This window comes from Sander lucioperca, chromosome 9 (assembly GCF_008315115.2).
Source record: "Sander lucioperca isolate FBNREF2018 chromosome 9, SLUC_FBN_1.2, whole genome shotgun sequence".
In the NCBI taxonomy this organism is placed as follows: Eukaryota; Metazoa; Chordata; class Actinopteri; order Perciformes; family Percidae; genus Sander; species Sander lucioperca.
This window is the reverse complement of record NC_050181.1, coordinates 27,752,988-27,770,746: the sequence shown is the minus strand read 5'-3', so window position 1 is coordinate 27,770,746 and position 17,759 is coordinate 27,752,988. Positions and strand designations below refer to the sequence as shown.

Sequence of the window (17,759 nt, the reverse complement as noted above, 5' to 3'; positions counted from 1 at the left end):
AATTTTCCATGTGTATGGGTTGCTTTGTTTGGAGCTACGTTGGACATTCAGTGTTGAGATTATTTGGTAAATTAAGGCCATTGAGGGTTTATTGGGTTATTGATTTACTACATAGTAGTGTGGGATCTTTTTAGTTACATAGGATTGAACTTTCTCTTCTTTATCGGACATCTGTTCTTCTTTTTGATTACCTGAGTAATTGAATACTATTGTGTTGGTGCTCTAGTATTGCTGAGTAATAAGTGTTTTTTGGATTGCTTTGAAGTTGGCTGGTTCCTTTACCTTTCTATATTGGATGTGGGACACCCGCCGTTTATCAAGATAAATAGACAAGTAAAAATCAAAATAAAATAAAAATAAATAAAAGGAAGGAGGGTAAAGATAAGCTCTGTAGTCTAAAGTATTCTTAGTTTAACAATTGGTAGTTTTTATATACAACTAATAATTTACAATAAAGGAATACAGAAGAGTTGCTACGATGTGGAAAAAAGACAGGAAAAAGGGCATTAACAATCAGAAAATAATCACTCCGGTTGATGTAGTACAAAAGAACAATCCTTTAGTTAATGATATCGCTAAGTTGTCAGGAAAATGGCACAAACGCTGGCCGGATATTGAACAGCCATGGCCAGTAGAGGGGACTCTTAACCCAGATGTTATTAAAATAATCCAAGTGCTTGTGTCTACGTACAAGGCAGATCAAAAGAAGGGGAAAAAAGGCGAAAAACGTAGAATAAGGAGACAAAAAGAGTTGGGTACGCTTAAATTGTTTGAGAATGAGGGACAGAAACTGATGAAGGCTACAAAAGATAAAAGAGACCAAAGTGTAGAGGAAATGGCAAAAAAGGAGAAAATAACAGAAAAATTAATGGCAGAAGTTAATACACCTTTCTCGCATACGGAATCAGTGAAAAGACCTCCACCTTATGAGGAGGAAGCGGAGTTTAAGGACATCTATCCCCAGCTTCCAGTGATCAGTCAGAAGGGTGACTACTGCATCAGAGTGAAGAAGAGGAGATCATGGGAGGATATGCCCCTGCAATCAGAAGGGTGCTGGCTAGAGCGGAAAGAAGAGGAGAAGAAAAACGGAAGAAACAACAAGCTATAAGAGATCAGACCTCTGACGAAAGTGAAAATGGAGATGAGAGTGATGGAGAAGAGGAGATCAGAGGAGCTACGGGATCATGTTCTACTACAGCTGAGTTAGAAGAAGTTGAAAGAGACATGGATCGATGTGAGATATACTTGGAGAGATCTACTAAACTAGAAGAAATAAAAGAACTGGAAAAGCAATTTGAGAAGCTGAAAACAAGGAGGGAAGAATTGCGGAAGAAAGGATCCCGAAAAGTGGAGAAGAAATATATATTGCGCTCAAGAAAGGGAAAGGTAAGCGAGAAGATGCTGCCGGTGTTCATTCGAGGACAGAATTTGGAGTACAAGCCCTTGCAGAACACTGATATGTCAGACATTCTTGATAAGTTGCCTACTCTTCAAGAGGGAGCACATCCTTGGATTGCAAAGTTGGAAGAAATGTCGACAGGAACACAGTTTGCCATAGGAGATATCAAGAGACTTTTGGCTAATCTTGTTGGGATTCCAGCTATGGGAGAAATCTTCCGGAGAGCAGGACTCAATCGATATGTGGGGACTTCTGTATATGATCTTGAGTTGTTTGCCGCAAGTAGAGGTCGTCTGTGGAGAGCGCTGAGAGATGAGTATCCAACAAATGTGAATCCAGACAATATCTTGATTGAGCCATTGGGACAAGAAGAAAATCCAAGAGCGTATGTGTCAAGAGCCCACCAAGTGTGGAGAAATATTACAGGAAATGATCCAGAGGTGAGTCAACTGGAAAAGTCAGTTTTGCGAACCAAAATACAGAAGGGATTGCCTGTTCCGGTAAGAAGCAAATTGGCGGAAGTAGTGGGACTTGGAAGTATGACAACAAGTGTGTATACAGATCAAATAGCCCATCAGGTGGAGTTATATAGGAAAAAGGAACATGAGCAGAAAGAACAGGACCGAGAGACTCTTAGAAAACTCAATCAAATACAACTGGTGGACAATAAGAGGAAGGAGAAGAAGCAGGCCGTGGTTTTGCAAAACCAGTGCCCACAGAATCAACAATCACCGCCACAACTTCAGTCAAGCCAATTCCAACCCCAGATGCCTCAACCACCATTCGTGGTTCCAGTGGTTTCATATGCACAGCCAGTTTCTGGACAGACACAGAACTGGAGAGGAAGAGCAAGAGGACGAGGGGGTGTAGGAAGAGGAAGAGGAGGAAGATATAACCCATACTCTCAACAGTCCTCAGAAGTGTGTTACAGTTGTGGACAGGATGGACACTTTGCCCGTGATTGTAATAAATCAAGAGGAAATTTCAGAGGAAACTACAGAGGAGATTACAGGGGCCAGACGAGGCCATATGGAGGACCGGTTAACTCTTACAGGGGTCCGGAACCAGGATTCTAGAGGTGCCCAGAAGATCCGAAAGGGGGGTGTCAGCTGGTAGCATTAGGGCCGGAAAGAGATCCAACAATTAAGGTGAAAGTAAATAACCGTCCTTTGGAAGTGATGGTGGATAGTGGAGCTGCGTTCACCTGTATTCGGCCTGAAGATGCTATACATCTCCCCATGTCCAATCAACTGATTCGGACAATCGGGTTTGAGGGAGTGAAACAGCTGATTCCTCTAACGGAACCAATTGAGCTCTGCTATAAAAATCTGAAAACTACAATACCCATATTGGTATCAGAACATACACCGATTGCATTGTTGGGAAGAGATGCTTTGTCTAGATTGAACTGCACAATAAAATGCACACCAGACGGCTGTTTGGTGGAAGTACCTAAAGAAATTGTTCACCAATTATTGATGACAATGGAGACCGAAGCTTCTTCAGTCTTCTGGATTGGAAATCTCAGTGCAGATTTTTTGGAACCAGCTAAATTGTGGGAAAAATTTATTGTTGCAAACATGCCAGATGCGAGGCTTCCGGAATATCCATTTCATTGTACGCTCAAGTATTTCAAGAATGCTGCCCAATCAAATTCAGAGGAATGGTTGAATCATCAACCAAAGAAAGTCCAACTTAGTTCAAGTTGCATAATTTTAGGACCACAAGGAGCAGCTATGAAGATAAACACAGATGATTATCTGGATAAAGAATTTGAGATCGAGAAGAGTGTGCCACATGTCACCTTGTTGATTTCTGAAGAATATGAGCAGAAGCATATAGGAGAAATGATGACAGAAGCAGAGAAAGCTGTTTTTATACCTACAGGAGAGAATCTGGCAATTTGGAGGAGTGAAGATCAGCAATTTCTCAAAATCATGATTTCAGCTCAAGGACAAGGACAGCCACAAGCTGTACGGATGACACATGAATCTATCTGCAGTGCCAAGAAGGATTCAGACACCCTGAAAGAGGAGATGATGCAACAGGTGCCAGAGTGTCTGTGGTCTCAACATATTACTGATATTGGACGTGTAAAGTCAGCCCAACCAGTTAAGGTTGAACTTCGACCAGGAGCTAGACCTCCGTGGAAAAGTCAGTATCCGTTGAAAGATGAAGCTATCCAAGGGATTGAACCACAAATTGAAGGACTATTAAAAGCAGGTGTTTTGAAGATAACACAAAATCCTCAGAGTAATACGCCTTTGTTGCCAGTAAAGAAGCCAGATGAGACTTATCGTATGGTGCATGATTTGAGAGCAGTAAATGAAGTAGTAACTGACTTCCCAGCAGAAGTGCCAGATCCGCATACTTTGTTAGCTCAGATTCCTTCTGATGCGACACACTTTACGGTGATAGATTTGTGTGGTGCATTTTTTAGTGTTCCACTTAGTGTAGAAAGTCAAGGTTTATTTGGATTCATATTATTTTTGATATTATTAATTACTTATTCTTTTTATTCTTATCTTGATGTTTTAATTTCTATGCGTTGTTTTGCAAAAAGATACTGGTCAGTGTTTTCTTTTCTTCCAGAGAATATGGGAGAATGTGCAGAGGGGATACAGATACAAACATGGACAATATGAAGGAACTAGGAGAACTCTGAACCAGGATGGTGTGGATCTGTTCAGATTTCATCACACCAACACTGCATTGATATTCAACATTGCTGAGAAGCTGCAATGTAGTGGACTACATTCCTGTGTTTGTCTGATATATACATGTTTGCATAAGTAAAGCATATTTTGTATCATATTTTTGTATTAATTGCTTGAATAATGAAGTTTTTGTCATGAAGTGAATATATGGAGACCTCAGATGTTTTTTCTTTTTTTCCTTTGACGCTTAGGGAAATGGGGTCCAGGCAGGGAAAGGTCCTTTTTTCAGATCCGAAGGGTCGACCTGCCTGAATTTGGACATTGTTTTGGTTTTATTTCATTTTCTGAGGTTTTCACATGTATTTGCTTAAACCATAATTCTACATAAATTGATAAAGATTTATTTTCTAATTGATCTGGAGTACTAAGGTGGTCGCCTAGGCAGAGGGACCGTGAGAGAGTTTTCCTATCTAGATTGATTGATGGTTATTTGAAAGATAGCTGCCAGATGGGTTTTTCGCTCTCACACTCCAACAATTTCATTTTTGTTATACTCTATAAGTTTGATTACACCCCAAAGGGTATATTATAAGGAACCTGATATAATGAGAAGTGTTATTCTGTTGTAATCCTATTCTTCTTTATTTTCCGAGACTTTATTAAGTCTCGTAGGGGGGAAATCTGTGGTATCTGACTATTTACCATTGTGATCTAAGTTTTTGGTATAAGGAGGATGTATGAACCTTACTCTACATGTACTGAGAACATCTGGAAACTGTTAACATGAGTAGAGGTCCCCCAAGACAGAAGAGACCTTTTTTGGAATTGTGCCAGATAACAGGCACTGATTGGCTAATTCTGTGTCGAACTATGCACTCTCACATTACGCCCTATGCATGGAATATATACCCTGTGTTAACAAAGGAAAGTTAGAGCGACAGAATTTGAAGATTGGGCTGGTCGTCTCTCCAGATATCCATGGGTCTGTTAAATTGATGCTGAATCTTTGCTTGTAATAAACCTTTTTATAATCAAGATCAGTGTCTACGAAGTTCCTTCTCCATACAACGACAGCAGTGCTGCAACTGAAATATACCACAGTAATAAATCCAAAACTATTTTGTTTTTAATTAAAGAAAAATCTATACAAGTGTATACACATGTAGCAGCTAGCTTCTACACACCTAAGTAGCCCGTATGAGCTAATTAGATGTATGTGAATTAATCTAGCCAGTGTCCTACATACGTTCTCCTACGGGTTGCTAGTGCTAGACAAAAATTTGCAATCTAGGCAGCCTAGATGCTGATCATTTGTTGTGAAATGTTTGTTTAAAGCACTTGAATAAGAAATCCATGTTGTTTAGTTTAAAACTAAATTAAATGGTAAATTATAGTGTGATTAAAACTCACTAGGCGGGTCATGCCTTCGCGACGAAAACTTTTATTGACGAAGTTTATCCCCCCTCAAAAATAGGTAATTGAGCACTGTAGTGGTTATGACCATATCATTGACTATGTAACTACATGGAAATGGGCCAAATGATTCTGTGGCTTGCACAGTGATAGCGTTAGAGAAGATAGCTGTAGTCTCGCGCTGAAGTCCCGTTGTAGCAGGAAAAGGGAAACAGTGTGCAGATCGCTCTGCGCTACCGTTTTTTTAGGGGGGAATAAACTTCAAGACGTGACATGACCTGTCATCTGGAGGACATAGCCACAACACTGCTGCTCCGCGGATTGTTGTCGGGTTGATTATCACAGAAGCCTGTCTGAACACACTCACCGGACGGCAGCTAGCAGCTAGCGGCAGGATCGAGACAGGGACCAGGGTAGGTGAATTTAAACAATGTCTGAGTTGAAAACGCATCTTGTTGTCACGTAAGGGCCCTGTTCATGTTGCACAGACATTTTAATTGCATTTTATGTCTGTTAAGAGGCACGAAGGCACTCTACAACTTGCCCCAACAACTGCCGTTTTAGCTCAGTGGAAGCTCATACACGTAGCTGCAGCTACTCCGTGTTGCCTGCACCGATTTGGGTCGGGGGTTTTTTCAATCTAAAGTACACGCATATTTACAGCGATCGAGATTAACGTAAAAATTGGCCGGAATTCTCCTTTAAGTTTAAAAGATAAGAAAAAGTCCTATCATCCTAGTCTATCTCAGACATCCTATCTTAACTTAAAACATTCTAACTTATAACTAACTGTAAATGGATACTTTCAAGGGGCACATGTCCTGTCATGCCTGTATCTTTGATTAGAATGCAGCAGAAGGTTGTCCTCAAAGGAGGAGTCACCCTCAGCAAAAGTGCATTTGTGATCTGTTACAGCACAGGCAAAGCCCCATGCCTTTTTGTAGGCCTCTCCAGAGCCGGACGCAGCACGGCGGTTACATTTAAAAATGAATCATCTTGGCAGTCGAGATATAGGCTACTCATCAATACATGGTCTGGAATTGATTGGTCACTAAAAAGGATACACAGATAACCCAGTCAACTAACAGGGTTTTCCCTGGCTCACAATGGGCTTTAGGGCGGTGACTACCCACAGTAGTGATGATCGGTCCGCATACAGTAAAAGATATTAGTTTTTGTTACCTTAACTGACATAAATCTATGCATTTTCCTATTATTTCTAACAATTTGATAAACAAAAATGTATATTATGCTTGAGTAAATGAAACCCCAATTAGAAAACTGGTTAAAACAATAATATTAATATTTAAATAAATCAAGGGAGAGTCCGGTACAGGCTGACTCTGGACGATAAAACAGAGATTAGCTCTCATATGCAAGTTTGTGTTCTGCTTGTTCAACAATTGTTTAGTAAATTGTTCTTAAAGGTCCCATGGCATAAAAATTTCACTTTGAGGTTTTTTAACATTAATATGCGTTCCCCCAGCCTGCCTATGGTCTCCCAGTGGCTTGAAGTGGTGATAGGTGTAAACCGAGCCCTGGGTATCCTGCTCTGCCTTTGAGAAAATGAAAGCTCAGATGGGCCGATCTGGAATCTCCTCCTTATGATCTCATAAGGAGCAAGGTTACCTCCCCTTTCTTTGCTTTGCCCGTCCAGAGAATTTGGCCCAGCCATGAGAGAGAGACATCATGGCTTTCAAACGAGCAAAGTGGCAGTTGGTCAAGGCCACACCCCCACCCTCCACCTTGCCCCCCCCCTCTCTCCTCCCCAATAGCTACAGACACAGAAATGGCACACACTAAGTAAAGCTCATTGTGGGACTGGCTCTAGTGGCTGTAATTCTGCACCAAGGCTGAATTTCGGGAAAGAGGTGGCAGCTCAGCTGGGGGTGGCAGTAGCTCAGTCCGTAGGGGAGTTGGGTTGGGAACCGGAGGGTCGCCGGTTCAAGTCCCAGTACGGACCAAAGTACATAGTGTGGATTGGTAGCTGGAGAGATGCCAGTTCACCTCCTGGGCACTGCCAGGTGCTCTTGAGCAAGGCACCGTACCCCCCCAACCGCTCAGTGCGCTGGTCCAGCACTGGCAGCCCACTCACTCTGACATCTCTCCAGTTGTGCATGAATAGGTCCTGAGCATGTGTGTGTGTATTTCAGGCCTGTGTGTAGTGATTTCTAACAAACAGAGTGTAAATTGTAATTTCCCCACTGGGGATCAATAAACATTTAAAAAAAAAAAAAGAGACTTCAGATACAGTATTAGGAGACCACTAAGGCCTATATAAAAGCATCCAAAGAGAATCATGTCATGGGACCTTTAAACATTGAAGAGGATTTGAATTGCTATATTTATTCTCAATTTTGGTGCTGGTGATTTTCCTTTGGGACTGGCTAAAACCTCTTTGGGGGGCAGCAAAAAATCCTCTATGCAGGAAAAAACCCTAAACAAAGCTTTTAAAGTACTATAATGTAGGTGTAAATACATGATAGACTTCAAAGATACACTTGAGAGAGGTGCTTCAAGTGAACACTTCTGGAGTGTTTGTACTATTGTGGAATACAATATACAGATTGTCTTCAGTGGAAAACCAGCATTCGTCAGTTGCTCAAAATTACTTTTGTTCCAGCCAAGCACTTCTGTTGTGTCAGTGTGTCTCACCATGTAGCTGACCCCAAGCAGGCAGGCAGCAGCAGCCACCAGTACCAGTCTCCGGCTGAGCTGAACACCCCCATCAGCAGAGACACCAACATGCCGTTAAAACCATGGAGACCTCCTGACACCTCAGCACTACACACACACACACACACAGAGAACACAACAGGAAGATTCACATATCCCAATAACGTCTTGCATTTTCTACTCTAAAGACAACATTTGTGTAATACAGTGATGTATGATTGTTTCCATGATAGCGTAGCTTTTTATGGCTCCACATAAAACAAACTGTTCTGTTTTAATGAGCAGATGCCCCTATGTTGACACCAAATCTATTCAACATATAAGACTTAAAACATAAGGAGCCCCAGTTCAGCTGGAACTATTTTTAAAACCTTAAAACAAGGTTGCAGATAAGCATATTTTATACGGAGTGTGGCAGACAGTATATATTGTAACATTAACCAAAATAAGGATTGCTAGGCAGTGGGTGTGGTAGAACACAGGGCATCGGTCAGTGAGCTGTGCTTATTCCCATGAATTTTAAGAAGAACAATCAATCAACTTCAGTCGTAAGGTCGAGCAAATTATAGGCTTGTGTTACAGGGTCGGCTTCCAAGCCACAATGAGGGTTCGATTATTTAAAAATGGATATGTTTTATTGTTGTGTTTCCAGATACAAAGATCATTAAATATGTACATACAAATGAACACTTTTATAAGCTTCTATGCTATTTTTATGTCTGTGTTTCTGAATATTTATATCATTCCACCTGTCTTGGCCCATTATAACAGCTGTTAGCGTAGAGACCAGTACACCCAAAGTTCCCAGCAGGGCCTGCCAGGGGGAGGCCCAGTACAGTGCGGCCAGAATGAGAGCACCACTCAGCGGGTTGTTGGCTAGGATCACCCTGGTCACCCCTCTCAGGCCCCACACCACCAGCTGCATCACAAACAACTTCTCTGAGGACACAGAAAGAAAAGATTGGACATATTTTTCTTGACAGCATTTGTCCCTCAAACCTTTCAGAAAGAATTATATTTCCAACTAAAGGGCAAACAATCTGCAGCACAAAACATGTTTCTCAGTTGGATGTCTTGATGGGTTTTATACAAGAATCAAGAAGGGAGTTTAATGATTATGTTTTATGTTGGAGGAAGACTGCAGCAGCATTCACCGTGGAAGTTGTGTGAGGATTGCTTTTAATGGAAACGTAAGCTTTTCATTTATTTGTGATTATGGCAGTTTAACACCATCCAAGTGTTCGGCAACTTGCTCTTTTTAAAAGGTTTTGTAATTAATCACATAATAAGATGACTCAGCTTTGATGAATTAGGGATTTTCCAAACACATTTTTATAAAAAGTCATAAAATATGTACATTTTATACTTGGGTTCAAGATTAGAAGTAAAAAAAAATTTTTTGAGATGTATAGTAGCAGTCTTTTGTGAACATTTTCCTACCCTGCATGTACTTATCCAAGTGCTCCATGTCCCCAGTACACAACAGCAGACCGCTCAACACACACCGTCTGAGGCTGGCACGATTCCCGCTGGCCTCCTTTGCCTCCGTTTTGGTATCCATCCACATCCCTGCATCAGCTGGACCACACTACTGCAAACGGGATAAATATGTTGTTGTAATGTTGGAAAACCGCAGAGTTCCACTTGATTTTGATGTTTTGCTCCTTTTTTGTTAGTCTCGCTCCTCTGTTCTCCTGTTGCTTCTCACTCCCATTCCTTTTCTCCTTTTCCTCCTTTCCCTCTTCCCTTCCTGGTCAGGTTTCGGGGATGACTTATAAACTAGTGGGCTGTGTAACATATTCACTCAGCTTTCAACCGGCCGTGCCACAGAAGAACAAAGTCCGACCCCCTCAGGACTGCTCAAGGAGAGGAAGACTAGTGAACCCCTTGCTCCTGCTACTTTGTCCCTTTTTCACAATCGCCTGGTCCCTCTGCCCTCTCTTTCTCCTTTCTCTTCCAGCCCCACTGTGACATCTCTTCATCTATTGTTTGTCCATTTAAGCAACTCAACTTTTATTGCAGCATACACATGAATGTTTATCTTTCCTTCATTCTTAAAGCCATTTCAATCAGGAGAGACTTCGTTGCAGATATGCAAAGATTTATTGTACATATGTATAATATGAAATGTACAGTCTTTGGAGAATAGACTCCATCGTTATGAAATATTTTTTTTAAAGGGGTAGAAAACCAAAAGATAATCCCCTGATGGAGTCTAGACACTGAGACCAAACCGAGGAGCCGACGGTAGCGGCCTGCCGGAGGAGGACCCAGGAGCCGTGCGCGATGAAGACCAGCGGTGCAAGGGGAGGACGAAGGTTGTGCTCTTAGCCTGAAATGACAACTGAGCAGCAGAGAGAGACAGGTTTAAGACAGGGATGCCATGCTGTGATTGGCTTGTGAAATTCATGGCCGCTTCTGATTGGTTAAAATAAAAGTGAACGCCTCTAACAGCTGTTCAGTTTAGAAGAGAGAGAAAAGTGATTACGTTTTTTAGTCTTCCTGAAGGAATTTACGCTGTGCTCCATTAGTGCCAGTGTGTTATCTCAAGTCTTTCCAAAAGGTGTAATATATAACCCAGCTCTCTGCTACTTTGCCTTCATAAAAATATGTACACCAGATTCTTTTATTAAATCTGAGAGGCACTGTTTGACATCAGTTTTAACAAGCTCCTCACACTGTGTCTGCCTTTAAAGGTTTTTTCCCCTTTTATTTTGTTTCCATTTAAAGAACAGTTGAGAGCACTTGGAGTTTGTTTGTGTGCGTGCATACCTGCAACTCTACCTCTTGTCACCTTTCTCCAGTTTTTGGAGCGACACCTAACTCACGGAATGATCTGAATAATAGAGACATGCTTTGATTTCGCTTCCACTTGAGAAACACAAAAATGTGACTTCCGAGAGGTGTGTGCATCTAGTATGTGGGTGCATGCATGGCCATTGCAGACTCAAAGTGCAGCATGGAAGGCAATAACAGCATGTCAGATACCATCACAGAGATAATCTTTTCACTCTGTCTAAGCCAGTGAAGCAGGGACTCAAAAGCCTTGTTTTTGCAGGTGGAAATTGCATTCAAGAACCCCTGACAGCTTCTCTCTCTCTCTCTCTCTGTCTCTCTCTCTCTCTCTCTCTCTCTCCCTCTATCCATTTTATATTTGCTTCAACAAATACATCCACCTCCCTCTGTCTGTCTCTGCTCCTTGGCTCATTCCATCAATCACAGACTGTGAAGCGAGGGAAAAGAGCTACAGATGGCACACACGCCAGAGTGGGCTGTAATAAGAGGAAGAGATGCAGGTAAACGTTGAAAGATTACACTCTGACCTGCAAATGTCTTGCTTTTGTTAAAGCAAAACACACAGACACACGCAGCCGCACACATACACCACATTAAGACAAACCAATATACAGCAGCTACAGTCAATATTAGCAATGATGTTCAATATTCATGGTGTGTCTGCACCATTCCAGACTTATTCTAACAGACCAAAGGTCACTGAATGCATTACATTGCACACTCAGATGGCTATACAGTAAAGTATATAGTACTGTCTGCACCAATGTGTTACCAGTGTGCTGTGTAGTAACTGAATACTGACCCCAGTGACGTGACTTTACATGAAGAATAATTCATTTTACCAGGCAGTTTTACTATTTGTAACTGTTTTCTGCGTAGGTGTCAGAGGATATTTTGAAGGCTCATGACATCGTGCTTACTTTATACTACACAAATATCAGCACCAAACAAAACATAGACTGCTAATATAACATGTATTGCTTTAAGTTAAACTAGATTGACAAATGTTGAATATAGGATGTCGTATTGCAAGTCAATTAGAGTACGTGAAGGAGAGAATATAGACTATTTTCTTTAACACGCTTTGGCAGCACAGATGTCCTAACACGTCATGCCAATAAAGTAGGGCTGTCAAAATAACGCGTTCATTTCGATTAATTAATCTGAGAAAAATAACGCGTTAAAAAAAATAACGCAGATTAATCCTTCCAGCCGTTCCAGCCACCATTGGACTGTAAAATGAAGGAGGGAGACGAGAATGTGCTGCCTGGATCATTAATTGGAACATTTACTTGTAAAAATCTTCTTCCTGCCAACCCTGGCTACCGAAATCTGGTGCCACTGATATGCATGATAATAAGTTATTGTTATTGTTATACATTATTATTAAATCATGTCATTTTGACCATATGGCCTTAGCAATAAACAAGCTGTTCTTTAATGTCACCAATTGTTGTTTAGTACCCTTTTTTTTTTTTTTTTCTTTTTTTACTTTCTTAAAAAGTATCGGTTCAGGCACCGTTAATTATGTATGCGATTAATTTCGATGAATTAATTACAGAGCATGTAATCAAATTAATTAGATTAATTTTTTTAATCGATTGACAGCCCTACAATAAAGCAAACTGTAACTGAAAGTTGAAATTAAACTGAGAGACTACAGAGATACAAAACAAATTCTCATTTAAACAACATTCAATTTTGCCCTTTTGAGTCTCCTTAACTGCCTTTAAGGTTAGTAAAATCATCTCATTCCACATTATCTGACAGTATCATACATATTCTGCATTTTCACAAGGACAAGTATGCTGCATAGACTAATGCCACATACCACAGTATTTATAGCTTAAGCTAGTTTGCAATGCCTGTCACCAGACCTACATAAGCTCTTTACGCAAATACACACAACTCACAAGAAAACATGACAGCACAAAACGCATTAAATTATCTTAACTTTTTTTTCACTATTTATACACTTCCCCCCAAATTTCCCTTAGCATACAGTATTTGGCATCCGAGAAAACTTTGGGATCTCCACTAAAATTTAAATTAAGTTCTGTGGTTTTGAAGAATATTTGCAGGCACAGCATGAGTTTGACTGCCAGGCCTGCAGCTTTTTAAAGTGTTGGACAGCCACCACCAGACTTAATGTGTATTTTACTGAAGTAATTGAGGGGATGAACACAAGAGAAGGGCAGAGTGCATGCCAAAGCATCAAGCTACTTTAGAAACATCTTATGAGCCCAGAGACCTTGTACATGCAAAACACTTGCTCTACCACAGAGCTACATCCCCACTAGATGAATACAGAGCATGTTACCTCGTTCCAAATAGAGAAATATAACATTAGCATTAGGGTCACATTACAATCTAGCAGAATCTAGAGAGTACGAGGAACTCTTCAGAACTTCAAGAAGGACACTATGTTATTTGCAAGCATTATTCTATTAACCTTGGGCAGAGTTTAAATAAAGAAAACAAGATAGCAATCAAAACTAATGAGAGCGTTTGGATCAGTTCACAGAAACTCCCCAAAGCCACTAACATATCTAACTACTGAACTGGCTAAAAGAATCCAATCTCCACAGCAAATGAGGCTTGAGGCCCTGATAGCATCACAAATTAGGTGCTGAAATTACAGCCCATCTGGACCTCAAGATGCAATTTTCACACTGTTCATCGTGGTACTCAGCTTCAGAGTTTCCCAAGAAGTCAACACTAAGGCTACTCATGATAAAATCTTTCCTAGCTGTGTAAACACTGAATGACTAAAACGCCACCGAAAACTGATAAAAGGGAGGACATGGAATTTCTGTGTTATCTAGAAGAGAGATGGAGAGAAAAATGAGCCATCATTTTCCTATCTTTCTCTCACTCTCTCTCTCTCTTTCCTGTTTTGAATTGTATGATAGATTGCAGGAAAACTGTAGGACACACAGACTTTATTTTATTTTGCCCATTTTAGCTCAACCTGTTAGAACTAACTAATTGTTCAAGGAGGTTTATTTGGTTTAATTTAGTTTATCCCGGCCACAAAGACATAATATTTTAAAGAGTAAAACCCTTACTTAAATGTTTGGAGTGAAAGACTGATGGGAGGATAGGGCTGGGCGATAGGGAGAAAATCAGATATCACGATATTCTTGACCAAATACCTCGATATCAATATTGCAGCGATATTCTAGAGTTGACAATTGGTGCTTTAACAAAATATCTTCACACTTAGATTTTAGATAAATAATCATCAGTAATGTGGATAATCATAATGTCTAAGTGGGGAAAAGGCAAATAATATAACAGCTAGAACAGTCTGGTAAGTTCAGAAAAGTACATCACTTTACTGTAATGCAGCCTTTAAAACCAGTAAAAGACAATACTTATGTCATATCACAATATTACAATATCCAAACTCTAAGATGATATCTAGTCTCATATCACAATATCGGTATAATATTGATATATTGCCCAGCCCTATGGGTAGGGGTGGGAATCACCAGAGGCCTCGCGATACGATATCATCACGATACTTATGTCACGATACGATATTATTGTGATTTTAAACATATTGCAATATTCTGCGATATATTGCAATTTATTACCTTTTTTCCAACTTCAAATTCCCAATTTCAAATGATGTCCCCAAAAGGAAACTTTGTCAACATCTGTTTAATCTAAAAAGATACATTTCTCTGTTTGTTCACCTCACTTCAATTTTGTTGCTGTAAAATGGGATTGTCAAGCAGACAAACTGACCAACATATATATAATAAAAGATCGATACTTGGCGTCTGTGTATCGATACAGTATTGCCACGGAAAATATTGCGATACTATGCTGTATCGATTTCCCCCCCCCCACTCCTACCTATGGGAGGATCATTCGAGGAGCTCCATTCTCCTTCATGGCCTTCTCACCATTCTTGCTAATCACTCCCTGTTCATTCCATGTTGGCACCAGTTACCCTTAATCTTCTAACATATCTCCTTCTTTCTCTATGTATATACAAGTATGTATGCAGAGGTGGAGGAGTAGGCTACTAGAATACTGTACTCAACTAAAAGTACTATTGTTTCAAAGACATTTTACTCAAGTAAAAGTAAACGTGTAAAAAATAGACTGAAATAAAAGTAGGTCAGTTAAAATATACTCTGAGTAATAATCATCACTTTGTTATATTTTTATTTTAAAAGAGAACATGCTGAACATCAGCAACATAGGACCGAACCCCAATGTCCAAACCAACAATACATTCCATTTCCATAGACGGCACCTTGCAGCCTGTGCATACATACAGCAGTGATTATCAATAACAAATTGCCTATGCTACCGCCTTCCTTAGTGCAGCCTCACTAGTAGAGGTGTTGAAATTAATCAAACAATCGATGCATCGAATCGTGGATATGGACGATGCTGCATCGATAATCGGCCTGGCCATAATCGATTATTTACTGTTTAAAATTGAATGTAGGCCTAACAACATTTCTGTTTACATATTCTGGTATGTTTTGCACATTCAGGAAGTGCCATGTGCTCAGTGCTGTAGTTTTATGTATCCAATTTATTTTGTATTAGAGCACTGCAGAATGTTTTTTTTTTTTTGAAGCTTGAAAAGCTATGAATTAAATATCCTATATGGCTTTAATAGAAAAATGTATTTGATTATCAGGAAATCAGTGTGAAGATTCACACCTCTATTCACTAGAAATAGAAAATCTATTAAATAGAAATGACCAACACACACAAAAAAAGTCTATAGATGTCAGGACACCACCGAGTGCGGTGCTATAACCATTATTAAGTCACATACTGTAATAAAATAGCCTGCACTTCCTTTAGAATCAACAATAGAATAAAACATCACCAAGGCCAACAACACATGTATAAATTGTAAATTCCACAATGGCTGCATTCACAAACACCAACCCGAACACAACACACATATAGGTATAATAAGGGTACACATCATATAGTAATGCTTTAAAAATGCATGACTCATGATACTCGTGAATTAATGCAGGATGCTGCATAAGGCTCCTGTTGCTCACCATTAACAATGATCAAGTCACTATGACTTTATGTGATTAGTTCACACTTAAATCATCAGTTGAAGAATTTTATACCATGGCCTGGGTGAATACTCAATTCTGATTGGCTTACTAATTCACAGTAACTTCATATAGTAATTGATATGCGTACATAAAAGTTAGTCTGCATTTACTATTCTTTTCTTATTATTTAGGATTTATAGGATCAGACGGTAGCTGTCCAACTTACGGCCGTTTTATGCTTCTGCTTCTATAGACTGCAGGCATGGTTTGCGCGCGCGCGCTCGCACGCACGCACACGCACACACACACACACACACACACACACACACACACACACACACACACAGTTGTTGACCCCATGCAGAGAGTTTGCACTAACCTACTCACCTGTCATCTAGAGCACCGCGTCCACCTCAATCTGCTCGTTCATTGTCATACTGAAGGCCTATCCAGTCCCAGTTTCTCTGCACCACCCAAAGTTGCAAAGAATGTTGTCGCAAACAGCAGGGAGGCCTCACACACCTTACTGAAGGTGAAAGCTCCTCAGTGAACGCAGGAGTCACCAGGAGCATTTTAGCCTTTAGCATGTTAGCTAGTGTGCACCTAGGGCCTTTATCGACGCAACATCCCAGGTGTGTTTGATTTGGGTCACCTAGCGTGCTCGCTGTGTCGTGCATTAAATCAGTGATTAACGCAATGCAACATTTTTACCGAGTGTAGCCGACAATAAAGCTAGCCATAACCCAAAATGATGTGCTCCTTATTTAATTGACATGGATGGATAATAAATCAGCAGACACACCTTCTTCTTCTATGGGTTTTAATGGCGGTTGGTAGCAGTTTTAAGTGCCTAGCTTCTTCTCTGCTGCAGCTGTTCACTTATCTTCTTTCTTTAAATTTACTCATGATGTAGCCTACTTCTTACACAAGTGTGACTTATTTAATCATGCATAGACTAAACCTTTTTTTTTTTTTTTTTTTTTATCTTTCTCTGGCTCTTTTCTCTTGGCTTCTATATGACAGCACTTCTGTTTTAAAGCACATTGAACGATTGAAATATAGGCCAGGCCTATTCTGTAACAACAGGATGCTATTGAACCTTTGCATCACTCACCATGTTAGTGAACTGAGTGTATTTCCTGTACGGCATTATGATGTAATAAACTTTCTCATTTATACATACACACAGATTGTTACTGATTTCCTAGAGTCATTCTCTAATACATCCATGGTCATCATTGCCCTGAATGCATGTAGGCCTATGTGTAAATGAATGGTCTCTTGTGTGGCAAGGTCAATAGGCCTATGTTGCAGTAGAAGCCCAAAAGTATAAGGTAACTCAGTGCCTGATTCCACAGCCACAGTAAATATAATCCAGTTTGGACTGCCCTCCCTTACTCTGTATTTCTCCCTTACTCTGTATTTCTCCCTCTATGTATGTTTCCTTGTTTGGGTGTGCAGAAATGACAGCCACCAAACCTAATCCAATCAAATTAATATACAGCATAAGAGGAAGCCGACAGTGTGGAGGCGGTGAGTGACTGCTGTGTGTTTTTGACTCACCACCACGATATGACTGCCTGGATTAGCTGGGTGTTTTATACAGCCTGTTTAACCACAGTGACACTGATAGAATGAAGACAGACTCAAACTAGGAGTGTATTTTTGTTAAAAAAATAAAAGCTCTTTAGGGCTTTACAGGTGTCTGTTTTGTCATTTGTATGTTTTATTATGCCATTAAATTAGTTTTACTAAATTTAACATGCCCCC

At 40.2% G+C, this 17,759-nt stretch overlaps 1 protein-coding gene across 3 annotated transcripts in view; it reads right to left on the bottom strand.

Moving 5' to 3' along the window:
* Positions 1-16,654, bottom strand: part of si:dkey-183c6.7 (urea transporter 2) — a 37,427-nt gene extending 20,773 nt beyond the window's left edge. The window contains exons 1-4 of one of the 3 annotated variants that reach the window (XM_031288352.2): positions 16,377-16,654; positions 9,586-9,740; positions 8,895-9,084; positions 8,125-8,253 (exon numbers count right to left, since the gene is read on the bottom strand). In XM_031288352.2, the coding sequence (XP_031144212.1) occupies positions 8,125-8,253; positions 8,895-9,084; positions 9,586-9,712 (446 nt within the window). In that variant the 5' untranslated portion in view covers positions 9,713-9,740; positions 16,377-16,654. Of the gene's footprint in view, positions 1-8,124; positions 8,254-8,894; positions 9,085-9,585; positions 10,134-16,376 lie in introns of those variants that run through there. The other 2 variants (XM_031288353.2, XM_031288351.2) reach the window with 2 other exon arrangements.
* Positions 16,655-17,759: the final 1,105 nt, after the last annotated feature.